The sequence below is a fragment of the Stomoxys calcitrans genome, chromosome 2 (genome assembly GCF_963082655.1).
Source record: "Stomoxys calcitrans chromosome 2, idStoCalc2.1, whole genome shotgun sequence".
In the NCBI taxonomy this organism is placed as follows: domain Eukaryota; kingdom Metazoa; phylum Arthropoda; class Insecta; order Diptera; family Muscidae; genus Stomoxys; species Stomoxys calcitrans.
In genome coordinates, this window is record NC_081553.1 from 215,601,088 (window position 1) to 215,621,946 (window position 20,859).

At 30.0% G+C, this 20,859-nt stretch overlaps 1 protein-coding gene across 6 annotated transcripts in view; it reads right to left on the reverse strand.

Annotated features, from left to right (window-relative positions):
* Positions 1-20,859, reverse strand: part of LOC106081092 (maternal protein pumilio) — an 809,199-nt gene that overhangs the window by 264,774 nt on the left and 523,566 nt on the right. Inside the window, exon 2 of one of the 6 annotated variants that reach the window (XM_013242817.2) lies at positions 17,320-17,331. The exons of the other annotated variants lie outside the window; for them this stretch is intronic. Coding sequence (XP_013098271.1) covers positions 17,320-17,331 — 12 coding nt within the window. The remainder of the gene's footprint in view (positions 1-17,319; positions 17,332-20,859) is intronic. 6 annotated transcript variants of the gene reach the window in all.

A 20,859-nucleotide genomic window follows, 5' to 3' on the forward strand; every position in this document is an offset into this window, starting at 1 on the left:
CAAATTAGCTTTTTTGTATTATTTTGTTTATTTTCTGCTTCAAATATAAATATGCATATAGAGAATTTGCATAGTTTTGTCACCTCTATGACAGATGCAAACAATATATGTATTTAAAAAAAAAATTGGTCTAAACTACAAAGGAAAGGAATGTTAATTTTTTCACAAATGTACAAAAAGTCATAAAAAGCAAAACAGAAAAATACAAAAAAAATAAATAAAACAGCGAAAAAAAGAAACAAATAAAATTAAAAAAAATTGTTCAATAAAACAAAAAAAAAATTATTAAATAATAAAAAAAATAAATATATATAAAAACTAGAAAAATATAACAAAAAAATTAAAAATATAATAAAATAGTTTAAAATAAAATAAAATTAAAAATAAATATATATAAACTACAGAAAAAATATATTGTACAAATAAAAATTTATATAAAAATTTTAAAAACAAAAAAAAATTAAAAATTTAAAGTTAATATACGAAAATTACCGGCAACATATGAAAAAAAATTTATACACAAATTTTAAAAAACAAAACATATATTCGTAAAAATTTAAAATACATATAAAATTTTTCAAAAAATATATAGAAAGTAAAAACGTATATAAAAATAAAAACATTGTTATAAATTAAATATGTAAAAACAAATAATAAAAAAATACAAAAATTGAAAATAACATAAAAAAAAAATTGAATAAAACATTAAAAATAAGCACAAAAATATCAAAATAAAGCCTTAAACAACATAGAAATAATAAATTTCGTGTTTTTTTTTTTGATTAAAAAATAAAAATAATAAACAAAAAATTTAAAAACAACAAATATTAAAAGAAGAATAATATAACAAAAATTAATATTAAAAAAAACCAAAACTTAAAAATTAAATATTAAAAAAAAAATAAAAATTAAGAAAAAATAAAAATTAAAAATCAAAAAAAAAATTGAAAAAAAACAAAGAAAATAAAAAAAGCTTTGATACAAATAAAGAAGTAAAAAAATGATCGATTTGAAGATAAAAATAATAAACAATTCAAAAAATTACTAAAAATTAACAAAAAGATTTAAAAACTAAAATATAATAAAAAAAAATTAAAAAAAAGAAAATATTACAAAAAAATTTAAATTAAAATTATGTATAAGAAAAGAAAAAAACTTAACAAATTAAATAAACAAAAATTAAAAAAATAAATATTTAAAAACAAATAAAAACTAGAAAAAAAAATAAAATACAAAAAAAAAATTATATATAAAAAAAATTAAATATAAAAAAAATAAAATATAAAAAAATAAAATATATAAAAAAGAAAAAACTTAACAAATTAAATAAATAAAAATTAAAAAAATAAATATTTAAAAAATAAAATACAACAGAAATATACAAAAATTAATAAAAACATGTTCTATACAATACACAGGGTGATTCGCATTAAAATAAAGCTTAGAACAACATAAAAATAATAAATTTCGTGTTTTTCTTTAAATTAAAAATAATAAAAAGTAATAAAAAAATAAAATAAAATATAATAAACAAAAAAATTAAAAAGACAATAAATAAAAAAGGAAGAATAATATAATAAAAATTAACATTAAAAAAACCAAAATTTAAAAATAAAAATTAAAAAAAAAATATAAATAAAAAAAAAATTAGAAAAATGGACAAAAAAATTAAAAAAGCTTTGATACAAAAAAGAACTAAAAAGTCATCAATTTAAAGAAAAAAAACAAAATTAAAAAATTTACAAAAATAATAAAAATTAAAAAAAAAATTAAAACTAAAATAAAATAAATAATAATAAAAAATGACAAATTAAAAACTTTGTAAAAAAAATTAAAAAAAATTAATTAGAATTACATATAAAAAAACTAACAATTTAAATAAAAAAAAAATTAAAAAAAAAATTTAGAAAAATAAAATATTAAATAAAAATTAAAAAATAAACATGTTATATACAAAAATGCAGGGTGATTTGTTAGGAGATATAAAATTAAAAAAATTAAAAAAAAATTAAAAATTCAAAATTTAAATTATGTTATAAAAAAAAAGAAAAAATTAACAAATTAAATAAACAAAAAAATAAAAAAAATAAACATTAAAAACAAATAAGAACTAGAAAAAAAATAAAATTTAAAAAAATAAAATACAAAAAAAATAAAATATATAAAAAATATGTTGAAGGCCATGGGAGAATCCGTTGTACAAAATTTGTGCCTAATCGGATAGGAATGGCGCCTTCTAAAAGCTCAAGAAGTCAAGACCCAAGATCGGTTTATATGGCAGCTATATTAGGTTATGCACCGATTTACACCATTTAGCACATATCAAAACACTACGTGCAAAATTTCAGTCAAATCGGACGAGAATTGCGCCCTCTAGAGGCTCAAGAAGTCAAGATCCAAGATCGGTTTATATGACAGCAATAACAGATTATGAACCGATTTGAATCATATTTAACACAGTTGTTTCAAGTGATACCAAAGCAGCCCGTGCAAAATTTCAGTCATATCGGATAAGAATTGCGCCCTCTAGAAGATCAAGAAGTCAAGACCCAAGATCGGTTTATATGGCAGCTATATCAAAACATGGACCGAATTGGTCCATACTTCGCACAAATGTTGGAAGTGATTCCAAAACACCACGTGCAAAATTACAGCCAAATCGAAAATATGGCAGCTATATCAAAACATGGACCGATTTGGCCCATATACAATCCCAACCGACCTACACTAATAAGAAGTATTTGTGCACAATTTCAAGCGGCTAGTTTTACTCCTTCAAAAGTTAGCGTGCTTTCGACGGACAGACAGAAGGACGGACGGACATGGCTAGTTAGACTTAAAATGTCACCACGATCAAGAATCTATATACTTTATGGGGTCTTAGACACATATTTCGAGGTGTTACAAACAGAATGACGAAATTCGTATACCCCTATCCTATGGTGGAGGGTATGAAAATAAAAATCAAAAAACATGAAATATAAAAATAAAGGGTGATTTTTTAAGAGCTATAGGAAAGTTTTTCAATAAAAAAAACAAAATGCAGAGAAATGCATGAAATCTTTCTTTGATTGATCGATATTACGGTCCATATAATTTAATGTTTCAAGATTATTTCATGCAAATGTTGACCGTGACTGCGCCTTAAATGATCCGTCCGCTCAATTTTGGCATTCTCTTTCCAACATTTCAGCCTGCATCTCACGAATAAATGCTTAAATCTTGTCTTCCACTGCGTCAATTAAAGCGGACTTGTCTGTATAGACATGAGCTTCAACATAAAAAATAGTGTAAAGGCGTTAAATCGCACGATATCGGCGTTCAATTGACCTGTTCCGAACTCGACCAAATTTTCTACAAGCCATATATGGTGTATATGTTTTTATACCCACCACCGAAGAGTTGGCCATTTGGCATTCCATTTGGAACTCATCTCATTATACATTTTCAAGGCTACAAAGTACTAGATCGTCCTTATTCATATAGGGTATAGACATGTCCGTCTGTCTGATGGTTGAAATCACTCTACAGCCCTTAGCTCAAAGATGGCCGACATCTTTATACCGATCTCCCTATAAGAAATCTTAAGTTCATAAAGTCCTATTTTTGCGCCGATTTCAATGAGCAATCGTGCCGAGTTTGGATAAAGCGATCTACCGATTCAAGTGTTGGAGCATAGAAATGCGCTTTTACGTCCCATTTTCGCCGTAACAGTGAAATGCATGTACCCTGTAAATGCATTAAATCGCACGAACTAGGTGGCCAATTGACCGATCCCGAACGTGGAATAAAATGTTCACCGAACTTGCCTTTCAATAAGTCCTATGTTACGCGTGCTGTGTGGCTTGTGGCATCGTCTTGTTGAAATCACATGTCATGCAGGCCAAGCTCTTGCATTTTGGGCAAACAAAGTTGGATATCATCTCACGGTAGCGCAAACCATTCACAGTTACGTTACGAATCGCTTCTTCTTTGAAGAAGCACGGTCCAATGATACTACCAGACCATAAACCACACCAAACTGTGACTTTTTCTGCATGCATTGGTAGCCCCTGCAATGATTCTGGCTGATCTTCACTCTTCTGCTTACTGACGTAGCGATTGAGCCAAAAATGAGCTTCGTCGCGGAATGGAAAAATCGCGCGATGAACTTTCTTAACAGAATACGCATTTTGATAATAAAATTCAATAATTCGCAAACTTTGTTCGTTTATAAGAGGATTCTTGATTAAATTATAGACCAAACTGAAGATGTTTGATAGTGAAACAAAACACGAAACGTGCGTGAGCTGTTTTCACGAGTGTTGCCAAAGGATAATAGCTAAAACATCACACTCTATTAAAAATTAAAACCAAAATTAATTTTAAAATAAAACAGTAACAATTTTTTTAGCTATAAAATTTTTGTTTTTTCTTTTTCATGGAATAAAAATTCTGTTTCATATATTTTTTCCGGTCCTTTAAAATTTTGGTTTGGAAATTATGACTCAATCATTTTTCATCTCCTCCTTCGCAATTTCGTCCTTGGATTGCCTAGTATAAAACTGCCCACAATGAAAATGAAAAACACAAAATCGGTTAATAGTGCCAAGTACATAAAAATCTAGGATGGATGAAGTCAAGGTCTTACCACAAAACCTTTACAAGACAAACAAAAATAGAGCAAAATCATATAAAACTTCTGAAAATAAAGCAAGCAAACAAATCGGAAAAAGAGACCACCACAGTAAAGGTTATTTGGAGGAAAAAACACTTCCGCCAGCCAAATAATTCTATGCACACCTCTCGCAACAATTGCAAATGCATTCAAATTCATATTCATAATTTTTATATGGCCACTTTGGTTTTGCTATTCTATTTTTTTCCTTTTAGTTCTAAAGACAAAGAAACTAATTTGTGAAGATTAACAAACCGGTTTAAAACAAACTAATTGGCAAAATTTTAAGCTAATTAGAGTTTTGACAATGCAGTGAAATAAAATCATTTTAAAACTTCATAAATTATAAAATTTCGGAAAGAAGAAACCCTGAATGCAAGACAAAAAATCGAACGTGTTCACAAAGTTAAATTAATTTATCATTTAAAGTTGCTTTGGCGTTTTGTTTTGATTTGAAAACTATTGAACTAAAGGTTTACAAATTGGCAAAATAATACTAATAATAATACAACATGAACTCGTTTAGCCTTAATAAAAAAAAAATAAATGTTTGAATCAGATAAAAAAAAACAAAGCCCTAATTATTTTTTTATTTTAAAAATCCAATAATATTTTGGTCTACATTTTTAGCCCAACAATTCAATTTCCAGCAGAGCAAAATAACTATAAAATTGACAATGATGATGAAAGACAAGCGCATGAATCACTGATTAAAAAATGTTAAGCAAAGGTGTTGAAAAAATTATATCAGACTGCAGAAAAAACTTGTTGATGAATCAAAAACAAAAAAAAAACTGGGAACGGCTTGTTCATTTTTTAATCAAAATAAGGACTGTAGAGAAAATTTTTAGAATATTTAAATAAAAAAAAAATCTAGGAATTTTTCTTAAAAAAAAAAACATGGAAATTTCATAGAACTTTGGTCCTTAGGGACGATTTTATGAACCTTTTGTCTTTCGAGAAAATTTTCCGGGAGTTTCGTCTTAAAAGAAAATTTCTGGGAAATTTTGTCTTTAGAGAAAATTTCTGCGAAAAATTTGGTCTATAGAGAAAATTTCTGGGAAATTTTGTCTTTAGAGAAAATTTCTGGGAAATTTTGTCTTTAGAGAAAATTTCTGGGAAATTTTGTCTTTAGAGAAAATTTCTGGGAAATTTTGTCTTTAGAGAAAATTTCTGGGAAATTTTGTCTTTAGGGAAAATTTCTGCGAAATTTTGTCTCTAAAGAAAATTTCTGGGAAATTTTGTCTTTAGAGAAAATTTCTGGGAATTTTTGTCTTTAACGAAAATTTCTGAGAAATTTTGTCTTTAGAGAAAATTTCTAGGAAATTTTGTCTTTAGAGAAAATTTCTACGAAATTTTGTCTTTAGAGAACATTCCTGGTTTAGAGAAAATTCATGGAGTTTTCCTCTTCAGAGAAAATTTTAGGAAATTTTCCTATGCTTAAAGATGTTTTAATTGATTTTTAAGAAATTTTGTCCTTAAATTTAGTTAATATACTTTGAGCCTTATTTTTAAAATAAAATGAAAAAGCAAAAAAATCAAAAATACAGTTCATCAAAAAAAACGAAATTCTCAGTAGCGTAAAAGTGTTTAAAGATTTGTGAAACTAGTTTTAAAGATTTGTGAAACTAGTTTTAAAGATGTCAATTTTCGTTTTAAGTAAAAATTTACCATGCTATAAGATTATTTAGTTGATTCTAAGAAAGTTTGTATTAAATGTTAGTAAAATATAAAAAAAAATTATTTTGACAGTAAAAAAATTGTTAAAGATTTATGAAACTAAGTTCCACAAATCTTCATTTAAAGGAACAATTTACTGTGCTGAAAGAAATTTTAAATAATTTCAAGAAAGTTTCAATTAAATATTAGTACAAAAAACATTGAGTTTTATTATTAAAAAAAAAACTTTAAATAAAGATCAAACATATTTATCTTTACTATGACAAAAGATTTTTTAATTGATTTTAAGAAATGTTGTATTAAATATTTATATAATTTACTTTGAGTTTCATTATTAATTTGGAAACAAGATCAAAAATAGTATTAAGTAAACGAATAAGTATAAAATTGTTTAAAGATTTGTGAAACTAAATTTAAACCTGGAATTTTTCACTAAAAATAAACATTTCTAATGCTTATCGACTTTTTACTTGATTTCAGGAAATGCTGTCTTTAATATTAGTATAATATACTTTGTGTCTTATTAATTAGTGTAAGTAGGAGATCAACGCCTTCTCTGAGTATGGCACAATGCGCAACATTTGGGTGCGGGCCATAACGAAGTAAGGGGGAATGAAAGGACAGACGATTTGGCGGTGAAGGCTAAAGGATTGCTTTCAATAAACTTGGTTAAAACGAAGATTTTCGGGTCGACGCAGTGCGAGTTAAGGTCGTGGGCGATAAATGCGCATGGAACCCCGTGGAACAGCGAAACGGTAGGTAGGACGACGAAAATACTGTGGGGGGATCCAGATCGTGAGAAGATGAGGCTAATACTGAAAGGAAGTAAGAAGGAGGTCAGTACAGCTATTGGTATTATGACCGAACACATAGGACTACGAGCTCACTTACGTAAAATCGGTGCGGAAAGTGATAGCATGTGTAGCGTTTACTGCCTTAGGTGTATGTCCATAGTGGCATGGGGCGGTTTAATAACTGCATCCTGTTTTCAATCTAACCTAACCTAATATTTACCAAAACAAGTCAAACCCCACCCACCCTTCCCACCGCCATGAATAAATTAACCATTCTCTTTTATAACAACTTCAATGCCATATCCATAATTAAATACAAATAGGGGCTGCTTTGGATCATATCTCATTCAGGTCCCGAGCACTCTCATACAACTCAAAGTAACAAATCCGCTTTATATGGGAGTAAGAACCTTAATTGGAAGATCAGTCTTTATGGCAGCTGTATCTAAATATAGTATTCAGTTTGGATGACGGTAGGCTTAATACAAGTCACTGTGCCAAATTCCAGCAAAATCGGGATATAAATGCAGCTTTTATGGGCTTAAGACCCTTAATCGGCAGATCGGTCTATATGGCAGCTATATCTGAATAAAGACCGATCTGAACCATATTTCAATAGGATAATGGGAGGCTCCAATCAACTCTCTACTTAAGATTTCAGTGAAATCAGATAATAATTGTGGCTTTTGTGGGCTTAAGACCCTTAATCGGCAGATCGGTCTCTATGACGGCTATATCTAAATATGGTCCGATACGAATCATATTGGAGCCGAATGTCGGGAGGATTAAAACATTTGACTGTATCAAATTTTAGCGAAATCGGATAATATTTTGCGGCTTTTAAGGGCTTAGGACCCTTAAATAGCACGCCAGTCTATATGACAGATATATCTAAATATGGTCCGATCTGAACCATATTTGGGTCGGATGTCGGGAGGCCTTATACAACACACTGTTTCTAATTTCATAATTTGCCTACAATGAAAAATTGTTTAAAGATTTGTAAAACTAAATTAAAAGATGGCAGTTTTAATTTTAAGGAAAAATTTACTATGATAAAAGATTTTTAATTGATTTGAAGAAAAGTTGTATTAAATATTAGTATTGTTTATTTAGAATTTCATTATTAATTTGAAAAAAAAGATCAAAAATATTATCAAGTAAAACGAACATAGGTTAGGTTAGGTTTAAGTGGCAGTCTGCTATCAGACTCACTAAGACGTTTTCGTCCATTGTGATAACACAGGAACAGAAGAAGGAAGATACCTTCTAATTCCTATCGTTGAACCATCCAGATCGCTTTAAAGAGCCCAATAACTTGCGAAATCAGACAAGGTCTCAAAGGAATGGAAACCTAAAGTGGAACTCCTTCTGATTGCTAGTGTGGGACACACATACACAAGGTGTTCTGTAGTCTCTTTTTCTTCGATGTCCTCACAACTTCTGCAAAAGTCGTTGCTGGCAACCTTCAGTCTGTCAGCATGTTTTCCGACGGGACAGTGATCTGTCATGACGGACACAATGACTGAGACGTTTGTTCTGGCCTACAGTGATAAAATTGTTTAAATATTTGTGAAACTAAATTTAAAGATGGGAGTTTTCCTTATAAGAAAATATTTCTGATGCTTAACAATTTTTTTTACTTGATTTTAAGAAATGTTGTCTTTAATATTAGTATAATATACTTTGAGTCTTATTATTATTCAAAAAAAAAATTTAAATATAAATACAAAAAAAAACCGTTTATTAAGAAAAACTATTTAACCAAATGTGAAAAAATTGATGTCCTAACTTTAAAGATTGTAAAGATGAAAATTTGTCTTTTAAGGAAAAATTTCCTATACTGAAACATTTTTTACTTGATTTTAAGAAATGTTGGCTTTTATATAAGTATAATATTAATTTAAAAACAAAAATCTTTTAAAAAACGGTCAACAATAATGCTTATTAAGAATTCTTTAATGTTTTCAGCATTGTGTGTGTGTGTATATTTTTCAAATCACCCCTTTAACATCTAAACTCAGTACAAAGAAACTGTTTGTATAATCCCATCTGAAGGTCCTTTTGGCCGCTGATCTATAATTAAGTTTGATTTGTAAGGTAGCCAAGAGCTTGGCTAATCATTAGCGATGTCATCGGCAACAAATATTCAATATAAAATGAAGAACACCAACAAAATCCATAGAAAAAACGCATATGAATCACATAAAGGCAAGCAGGCAGACGGCAATGCTACATTCTCACACATTTGGCCAAGGCAAAAATATCGCACACCCATACACACTTACATTTCATAAATCCATAAATAATATAACAGCGTTTCACAAATTAGAGAGGAGGAAAATTTTCTTTTCACTAAATGTGCATTAGTGAATCACAAAAGTCTATGGACGGACGGACATGGACAGACAGACAGATAGACATCTATTCAGAGTTTTCGGAAAAATGAAAAGGTGAAATTTATGAACATGGAAAACTTTACATATTTGGCCTAAGAGAGAGAAAGATGGAGAGCGCAATACTTGCCTTGCCCGCATTGCTGCCGTGTCATCTTCTTTGAATGGGGCTCTGGCCGTAGAGGTGACAGCGAAAAGAGCCCACGAATGATACAACACCTCATCCAAAGAATTTTTGGCTTTAAGCCAAAAAATGTTTGCTATGATAATGATAATTATGCAAAAGCCAAAGAAGAAATGGCACATAAGATATGAGTGAGCAAACTTAACAACAACAACAACAAAAACCCCAACGCAACTCAAAAAATGCACACAACAAAGGTGCTATGCAAAAAAAAATCTAATAAAAAAATGTTTTCAGGTTTCCAAACGCGCAAAGCTGTGGGCGGGAGAGGTGTAGCTTCTTCTAGCAGGAAAGACGCCATTAAGAAGCCACAGAGAGCAAACAGGTAACAATGTGAAAAAAAGGTAAATTAGAACGCCAAAAAGATGGGATCATTAAAACTGGATGTTATTTAAGGCTGACAACAAATGTATGTAGCTCCAAAAAAACTGAGTATTTTAAAAACTCAATTAGTCATTAAGAAAGTTTTTGGTATGTTTTTTTTTTTTTGTTAGAATGAGTGTTTAAAAGTCATAAAAATAGCTTTAAAAGATTTTTGGGGTATTGATAAGAGTTTTTATTATAAAAATAGCCTTGAATGTTTGTGGCTTTTGTGAATAAAATCAAGCCAATATCTAAAGCATGTGTAGAGCATCTCAAACACGTTTTAGGCCTAAATTTGATATCTGCTTTTAACAATGCCTTCTATAAGCTGTGCTTTTGGCCTCATTTAACCAAGTTTTGAATGACTTGAAGAATCCTATGGTTAAAGTTGCCAGACATCAAAACCTGCTTACAAATTGTCACCGTAAATTTTTTCCTCTCTCAAAAAAACATACAAAATGCCTCATCGTGCTGACTTGATTTAATTGTTATATTCGGAAGTTAAGTTTTTGCCATTTTTAAGTTTCATTTCATGTAAAACAAATAAAAACAAAATCCAAGCACAACAACTTTTCAAGAGATATATGTGAGCAGATAATTTGGTATGTTTTTTGTTTGTCAAATGCGTCAAAAGATGATGTGGTTGAAAAAACAACCACACGACAACTCAAACTCAAATGTGTGTGAAATTTAATTTTTTTCAAGTTGTTCGTTTTTTATTTGAAACATAAATAATAATATTAATTTAATTTTGTTTTAATTTTGATTTGGTTAAATATTTAAATTTATAAGTTTGACATTTATGAGATGAACGTCGTCAGAGCGATGTGCATATATAGAAAAAAATTATAAAAATCTGGAATAACCAAAACTACAGCAAATACTTGAAGTCAAAACAAATCAAAACGGCTTCGAGACAAACATATTGATATTCAATCTCAACAAGAAACAGCCGTCAAATCGTATTTCGTTGCCGAATCAGGGGATGAGTTTATAAGATAGCTGTTAGAACGACGTGTACGTCACTGCTACCAAATCAAACGAAGTAGAATGATTTCCGTAAACTTAAGTAGCCAAATCAAACATTTGCCACCGATTTAGTAAGGGCTTGAACTAACAAACTGCTTACATCATTTAAGTGTGTAAATATTTACCAGAGATTAAGAAGAACCTCTACTCTCCTTTGTTATTTTTTTAATAATAAGGCTGGATTTTATACAGATCGAGATCATCTTTTCAAAGAATAGCATAGCAAAGAACTTAAAAGTGTTCAGCAAGAGTATGCCCCTGTCACAACACTTTGACTGGCATGGTGGATCGTGATTTCTGATACACCATGTTTCATCATCAACTCCTTTGTCAAATTGATAAAGGTGCCCTACATACACAACGTCCATTGAGTACAGTGTAGAGCACGCTTTTGCTTTCAAACAGGGCTTAAAAAGTCTTCTAACTCTCTTTTTTATACCCAACACCGAAGGATGGGGGTATATTAATTTTGTCATTCCGTTTCCAACCGACCCTATAAAGTAAAGGGTGATTTTTTTGAGGTTAGGATTTTCATGCATTAGTATTTGACAGATCACGTGGGATTTCAGACATGGTGTCAAAGAGAAAGATGCTCAGTATGCTTTGACATTTCATCATGAATAGACTTACTAACGAGCAACGCTTGCAAATCATTGAATTTTATTACCAAAATCAGTGTTCGGTTCGAAATGTGTTCATTCACCGTAACGTTGCGTCCAACAGCATTTTTGAAAAAATACGGTCCAATGATTCCACCAGCGTACAAACCACACCAAACAGTGCATTTTTCGGGATGCATGGGCAGTTCTTGAACGGCTTCTGGTTGCTCTTCACTCCAAATGCGGCAATTTTGCTTATTTACGTAGCCATTCAACCAGAAATGAGCCTCATCGCTGAACAAAATTTGTCAAAATTTGAACACATTTCGAACCGAACACTGATTTTGGTAATAAAATTCAATGATTTGCAAGCGTTGCTCGTTAGTAAGTCTATTCATGATGAAATGTCAAAGCATACTGAGCATCTTTCTCTTTGACACCATGTCTGAAATCCCACGTGATCTGTCAAATACTAATGCATGAAAATCCTAACCTCAAAAAAATCACCCTTTATATACGTTCTCGATCAGCGTAAAAATCTAAGACGATCTACCCATGTCCATCCATCTGTCCGTCTTTAAAAATAGTGATATTGAGCTGAAACTTTACACAGATTATTTTTTTGTTCATAAGCAGGTTAAGTTCAAAGATGGACTATAACGGATTATATATCTTGATATAGCTCCCATATAGACCGATCCGACGATTTAGGTTCTTAGGCCTTAGGCATAAAAGCCACATTTATATCCCAAATTTTGGCAAAATCGGATAGATTGTGGCTTTTATGGGCCTAAGACCCTAAATCGGCGGATCGGTCTATATGAGAGCTATATGAAGATATAGTCCGATATAGTCCGATATAGTCCGATATAGTCCGATATAGCCCATCTTTAAACTTAACCTGCTTATGGCAGGTTGGAACAGGGAGTTGTGTTAGGGCCTTCAATATTCTTTTTTAATTTGGGCCAGATCGGTCCAGATTTGGATATAGGTGCCATAAAGAACAATCTCTCGATTTAAGGTTAAGGGCCTTTGAAAGGCACATTTATAGTTCGATTTTGTCAAAATTTGGGACAGTGAGTTGTGTTAAGCCCTTCGACATTCTTCTTCAATTTGGGTCAGATCGGTCCAGATTTGGATATAGCTGCCATATCGACCGATCTCTCGATTTAAGGTCTTGGGAGCATAAAATGTGCATTTATGGTCCGATTTTGCCGAAATTTGGGACAGTGAGTTGTGTTAGGCCCTTCGACATCCTTCTTCAATTTGGCTCAGATCGGTCCAGATTTGGATATAGCTGCCATATAGACCGATCTCTCGATTTAAGGTCTTGGGCGCATAAAATGTGCATTTATGGTCCGATTTCGCCGAAATTTGGGTCAGATCGATCTTCAATTTGGCTCAGATCGATCCAGATTTGGATATAGCTGCCAAATCGATCGATCTCTCGATAAAATGCTTTGGGCCCATAAACACACATTTATAATCCGATTTCGTTGAAATTTGACATAGTGACTTATGTTAGGCTTTTCCATATTCGAGTCTTATACGGTTCAGACTTTTGACTTGTTTTAATTTTTTTATTATAATTTTTTTAAATTTTTTTAATATAATTTTTTTATTTATTTTTTTAGTTCTTTTTTAAATTTTTTTTCTTATTCTGTTCATTTCTCTTAAAATTTCTTTAATATATTTTTAAATATTTTTTTTATGTTATTGAAATTTTTAACTGTTTATTACTTTTATTGAAATTTTAAATTTTCTTGAAATTTTTTAGTTTTTTCTAATGTTTTTTTCTCTCAGAAGAGAAAAACCCAGGATACATAACTCGAATTGCCAGCATATTGCTGAGTGTACACAGTAAATACCAATCCACTTTCGGACCTTCAGCTTACATTTTGCCCTCTTCCTTTTCAAGTCGTGTCTCGAAGTGTTTTAGTCATGTCTCGTTTCCATTACAGCTAATGCCAGCGTATTGATCGATGATTTTTAGACAATGAAGCCACAAACCTATATTGTCCATCTCATACTCACGGCGCGCCTAAGTCAAACACACCTCATATATCCTTTAAATTTTAAAAATTAAAAGAGAAAGCAACGTTTTGATCTTTATGAACAATGGGTCCCTTTGGACCACTCAATTGCGAACATATTGAAGTTTTAAAAATTGCTTGCCTTATGCTATTTTTCCTCTAAAATTTCCACACGTTAATGTCCGATTTTTTTTTCTCCATTTCTAAGTTTTCTGTACTTAACCAAAAATAGTTTTCATGCAATAACAAATTCGAAAACAAAAAACACAGTAGCTTGCTGTTTTATGGTAGCTTTGTTTTTTGGCACAAGAAAGGTATTTTCAAGTGTGGTGAGAAAGCTATTAAAGATATTAATTGGCTCCAAACGTGGGCTAATTGCAGACAGTAAATTAAACAAGGGCAAACCAAAATAAACATGGGCAGATAAAATTAATGCAAACAATGAAGCATAATGTGAATAACATTATGCTTAAAGATAAGCCAAAGAGTAAACAAACGAAATTGAAAAGAAAATCAAACAAAAGTTTAAGAACAACACAAATAGCATAGTAAGTACAATGAAAAAAATAAATTAGTGGGAAGAATTATTTTGCCAAAGCGAAAAAAGGGGATTTTGAAGAATTTTCTATAAAAATAAAATTTTGACAAAATTTTCTATAGAAATAAAATTTTGACAAAATTTTCTATCAAAAACAAAATTTTGACAAAATTTTCTATAGAAATAAAATTTTGACAAAATTTTCTATAGAAATAAAATTTTGACAAAATTTTCTATAGAAATAAAATTTTGACAAAATTTTCTATAGAAATAAAATTTTGACAAAATTTTCTATAGAAATAAAATTTTGACAAAATTTTCTATAGAAATAAAATTTTGACAAAATTTTCTATAGAAATAAAATTTTGACAAAATTTTCTATAGAAATAAAATTTTGACAAAATTTTCTATAGAAATAAAATTTTGACAAAATTTTCTATAGAAATAAAATTTTGACAAACTTTTCTATCAAAAACAAAATTTTGACAAAATTTTCTATCAAAAACAAAATTTTGACAAAACTTTCTATAGAAATAAAATTTTGACAAACTTTTCTATCAAAAACAAAATTTTGACAAAATTTTCTATAGAAATTAAATTTTGACAAAATTTTCTATAGAAATAAAATTTTGACAAAATTTTCTATAGAAATAAAATTTTGACAAAATTTTCTATAGAAATAAAATTTTGACAAAATTTTCTATAGAAATAAAATTTTGACAAAATTTTCTATAGAAATAAAATTTTGACAAAATTTTCTATAGAAATAAAATTTTGACAAAATTTTCTATAGAAATAAAATTTTGACAAAATTTTCTATAGAAGTAAAATTTTGACAAAATATTCTATAGAAATAAAATTTTGACAAAATTTTCTATAGAAATAAAATTTTAAAAATTTTTTATAAAAAAATGTGTTCTGAAAAAATAAAACTTTGACAAAATCGACAATACATTACCCATACTTTATATTCAGCCCCAATCCAGTTCGTTTATTAAAACCCATAATCTTTACTCCGATTCCTTATATGTGCGCTTAGAACCATATGTCATTTGGAAAATGTTTTTTAATAAACTTTATATATAATTTTTTTTTATATTTGTCTACGCTTTTACTTTTATTCAATGAAAAGAACAGATGTTGTCACCCACCGCAAGTTTTCAAAACCCAACAAAATTCAATGAAGATGATATTGTCATTGTTGTTGTTAAGCAAATATTTTCACAAATGTTTCCAACACAAAAAAATCATGTGTATATTTAGCTTATTTTGTTGTTGTTGCAAAGTTGTTTTAAGAAATATGTACCTGACATTCATTTGTGGGACAGATAATAAATGACTTATCGAACCGAGTGCGTGGGAAGTAAACAAAAAATTATAGACATCGAGCGGCTTTTTTTTCATTGTACTTGCTCAGCAGACACTAAAAGTCATTGATATGTGTTGGAGATATTGAGATAAATTCTATAAATTATATAAAAATCTAAAAAAGGTGAGAACTAAATTAGGGGGTATTCAAAAGGACAATCAATTTGAAAAGTTGAATTGAAATATTTAAAATTAGTTAAAAAAAAAAAACAAATACGAAAATAATTTTTAAAAGCCTATTTTGCCAAAAAGACGTTCTAGGTCTTTAATTGAGCCAAGACAAAGCCAAAAAACTATCAGATGAGAAAAATAGCTAACCACGGTATTATGTGTACAACGCATATGCAGAATGAGGTTAAGTAAGTAGCTGAGCTAATTTGGCAGTAGGAGCCGATGGTTTGCCAGACCGTAGACGAAACACCAAAGGTAATTAATACATCGTTTATTTATATAATCCCATTAACAGAATTCATACCCGATTGTTGGAAGCTTAGATACCTGCTTGCAGCAGGTCTATGTTAGAAAACTATTCTGCTTCATTTGTGTCGCTGCGATCAAGTATGAAGTCATTCAACTTTTTGGGTAAGACCTATAAATCTCCTTGTGTGTTGAATTTTTACAGATCACCTATTTACCCCTAGACTAATTGATTTCAGTTTTCTTATTTTATCTTTAGTTTTGCAGAACACCGCTCATTCAATCCGCATAAGTAGGCAGTAGGTGCCGATGGGTTGCCAGACCGCATACGAAATGCCAAAGGTGATTAATACAGCGTTTATTTATACAATCCCGCTAACAGAACCCATACCCGATTGTTGGAACGCTAGATATATGTTTAAAGCAGGTCTATGTTAGAAAAATTTCATTTTGGCTATCGCTGACCTACACACCGCACGATAGAGAAATGTCATAAGAAATATTCTCGAACAGAGAAGCTGCGACAGTTCTATTTCATAACCACTCGCTCGAGCCCTCTGATATTAACAAATTTTATATTTGAAGAGTAAACCCTTAATGTTCTTAAGCTGAAAACAATCGCTTGTTTCTTTCTTTCTTTCTGAAATCCGCAGCCAATTATAGTTGAAGTTGGAAATCATTTACCCTAATTTTTTAATTCTATTTAAGCGTTCATAAATGTATAACAATATACCGTTTCAGCAATTTCAGATTTATTTAATTAAACAAAGGGGGAAACCGCAACTCAAACATAAAAAAACGAAACTACAAAACAAAAAACAACGCAAAACGAGACCAAACCAAATAAATGTTATGAAAAAATTGTAAAAAAAAAAATGAGACCAAGTCAAGATAACAACGTTTCAAAAACTATACACATTATGAACAGTTTCTGATAATTTATGCATATTTTCTGGCATTTTAGTTTTTTTCTAGCTCTTTTGCGTTTTGGAATTTCGTTGACGTTTATCGCTGAATGGGCAAAAGTGGTTAGCAAACAAAGAGGGGTTCACATTTTGTTATGATGATGACGATGATGATGACGATGATGATGAAATGCGCTCTGGGGTTGGGCGCAAACTTTAGAAATAAACCGAAAAAAAGAACTCAAAACTTCGACATATGAAAAAACAATAATAAAATTAGGTGACAAAAACTTATACTTAGCCTAGAACGGAAATTGTAACCAAGTAAACAGAAGATACTCCATTTTAATACATACATTGTCACCTACCTGCAAAGAGAAGAGAAGGAAGAGAAATACTCATTAGCAATGTGGTAATAAGACAGAAAAAAAAAACTAAAATCAATGAAAAAACTATTCTAACAAACTTTCTACAAAAATAAAAAAAAAATTATAAAAAACAAATTTTTAAAAATAAAATTTTTACGTGTAAAAAAATAAATATAATTTATTTTGTAAAAATTTGCAAAATTTTCTATAGAAGAAAAATTTTCAAAATTTTCTATAGAAGAAAATTTTTCAAAATTTTCTATAGAAGAAAAATTTAAAAATTTTTTTTTGAAGAAAAATTTTAAAAATTTTCTATAGAAGAAAATTTTTCAAAATTTTCTATAGAAGAAAATTTTTCAAAATTTTCTATAGAAGAAAATTTTACAAAATTTTCTATAGAAGAAAATTTTACAAAATTTTCTATAGAAGAAAATTTTACAAAATTTTCTATAGAAGAAAATTTTTCAAAATTTTCTAAAGAAGAAAATTTGACAAAATTTTCTATAGCAGAAAATTTGACAAAATTTTCTATAGCAGAAAATTTGACAAAATTTTCTATAGAAGAAAATTTTATAAAATTTTCTATAGAAGAAAATTTTTCACAATTTTCTATAGAAGAAAAATTTTCAAAATTTTCTGAAGAAGAAAATTTTTCAAAATTTTCTATAGAAGAAAATTTTTCAAAATTTTCTATAGAAGAAAATTTTTTAAAATTTTCTATAGAAGAAAATTTTTTAAAATTTTCTATAGAAGAAAATTTTTTAAAATTTTCTATAGAAGAAAATTTTTTAAAATTTTCTATAGAAGAAAATTTTTTAAAATTTTCTATAGAAGAAAATGTAACAAAATTTTCTATAGAAGAAAATGTAACAAAATTTTCTATAGAAGAAAATTTTTCACAATTTTCTATAGAAGAAAATTTTTCACAATTTTCTATAAAAGAAAATTTTTCACAATTTTCTATAAAAGAAAATTTTTCACAATTTTCTATAAAAGAAATTTTTTAAAATTTTCTATAGAAGAAAATTTTTCAAAATTTTCTATAGAAGAAAATTTTTCAAAATTTTCTATAGAAGAAAAATTTTCAAAATTTTCTATAGAAGAAAATTTTACAAAATTTTCTATAGAAGAAAATTTTACAAAATTTTCTATAGAAGAAAATTTTACTAAATTTTCTATAGAAGACAATTTTACTAAATTTTCTATAGAAGAAAATTTTACAAAATTTTCTATAGAAGAAAATTTTACAAAATTTTCTATAGAAGAAAATTTTACAAAATTTTCTATAGAAGAAAATTTTACAAAATTTTCTATAGAAGAAAATTTTACAAAATTTTCTATAGAAGAAAATTTTACAAAATTTTCTATAGAAGAAAATTTTACAAAGCTTTCTATAGAAAAAAATTTAAAAAATTGTTTGATATCGGAAGTTGGCGCATCTTCCTCTTACCCAAAAGAACCATCGAAAAATAAGAGGGGAACCGTTTGGAACAATTAGGCATTTGACTACGAATTTGATACAACAAGTTTGGTGCAGGTACCTAGGAGGCCGCTCCGACCCGAAAACCGTCTCAAGTGAGCATTTTGGACTATCATAATAAGTATGGAACTCAAATGAAAGGTATTTGCGAGAAGGTTTTGGAATTAGTATGGAAGGAGCAATTGGCTGTACAATTTGTTGATACCGGAAGGAGGGCGGGCGGGCGCTTCCCCTTAACCCAAAAATAACACTCAGAAATAAAAATGTATCAATTGAGACATCATGGGACTCAAATTAAAGGTATTCGATATTAAAAATTGGGTCCACGTACTTAAGAAGCCGTTCCGATCCCAAAACCCCCGCAAATGGGCATATTGGACGATCATGACAATATGGGACTCAAATGAAAGGTTACAAGAAATGAAGTGCAAGTTATAGGACGCCGACCCACCTTCCAAAATCCCTCCCCAAATGGGAGTATTTGTCAATAATGTCTATATGCGGTACATATAGTTTCTTTGGGAGTAGATAAACAAATTGTTGTTGTTGTAGCAATGTGTTGTACACCCAGGTGGCACTGCTAGCCGATGGTAGAATTTGGCGCCCCGGTAAATTAGGGTACTTCATTTTGAGATATCAACGAGAGGTTTGGACCCTCCCCCTAACACCAATTTTAAAAAAAGCCAGATCTCGGAGATGGGTGACTCGATTTCAATAAATTATGGTAAGCCAAAAACACAAAATAGGTATAAAACTTTGGGGTCAAATTACCGTGGGGGACGCTCTACCTCAAAACCCACCTAGACGGACATGTTTACCGATTGATACAATGAGGTCAGCAAATGGATGGTATTAAGGAGTAGAGTGCGAACTTGATATAACAAATTGACCCCAAGTGTCGGGGGGCCCGACTCACACCCAAAAATTACATGCTTGCCGATTGGGGCAATATGAGTATCAAATAAAAGGGTATTGGAAGTAGAATACAAAACTCATATACAAATTTGGGATCTATTCCCAAGCAGGGTCGCCTCAATCCAAAATCCACTCTCAAACAGAAATGTACGCCGATCGGGACAATATGGGATTCAAACAAAAGGTATTTGAAAGTAGAATTCGAAAATTATATACAAATTTGGGGCCACCCGCTAAAATTTTTACCCATACGGACATGTACACCGAACGGTCACATATGGGACTCAAACGAAAGGTATTTGAGAGAAGAATACGAAAATGTGGGTCAATTCCCAGGTGGTTCAATTCCCCCCAACGGACATGTAAACCGAACGGGAACAAACTTGAGAGTAGAATAAGAAACTTATATAAAAATTTCGGCCAATTCCCGGGGGTCACTTATCCCAAAATTATTCCCCCGACGGACATGTGTACCAAACGGGACAATATGGGATTCATATGAAAGGTATTTTATAGATAAATACGAATATCAATCATTTTCAAAGTTGGACCAGGTCAAAAGGTGGCAGCGAGGAACACCGGGTCGGTCAGCTAGTATTTTTATAATAATAAAGTGTTTGAAAACAAAGAAAACAAATTTTACGTTACTATGAACATGAGATACTTTTTTTTTAACAGAACCAGAACCAGAAAAAAATCGTAGGATTGAATATTTTTTTTAAATTTTTTCGGGTCAGTGAAGTATCAAATGTTCAAAAAAACTCCTCTGCTCCTCAAAACCCAAAAGCCACTGGGTGCCGTGTTCCTTTTCTCCCTCTGCTCATCACACTATCGAATCACATGCTATTGCTGAAATATGCATAACATTCAAAGGGTCCTGGAAAACCAACCAACATATGAAGGAAAAGGGCATTTCCATATGCCAAAAAATTCATGAGAATTAACATACGATACAACAAGTCAGCAAAATGATTGGGGAAAAATAAAACAGTAAAATAATACAGCAAAAGAGAATCCTCAGATTGGCAGGATGTAAATAAACCACAGGCCAATGACATCTTGAGGTAAGGCCATAGTTCGAGAGTCAGTAGAGGGAGAGAGTTGGTACAAAGAAGTATTCGGCTCACGAAACA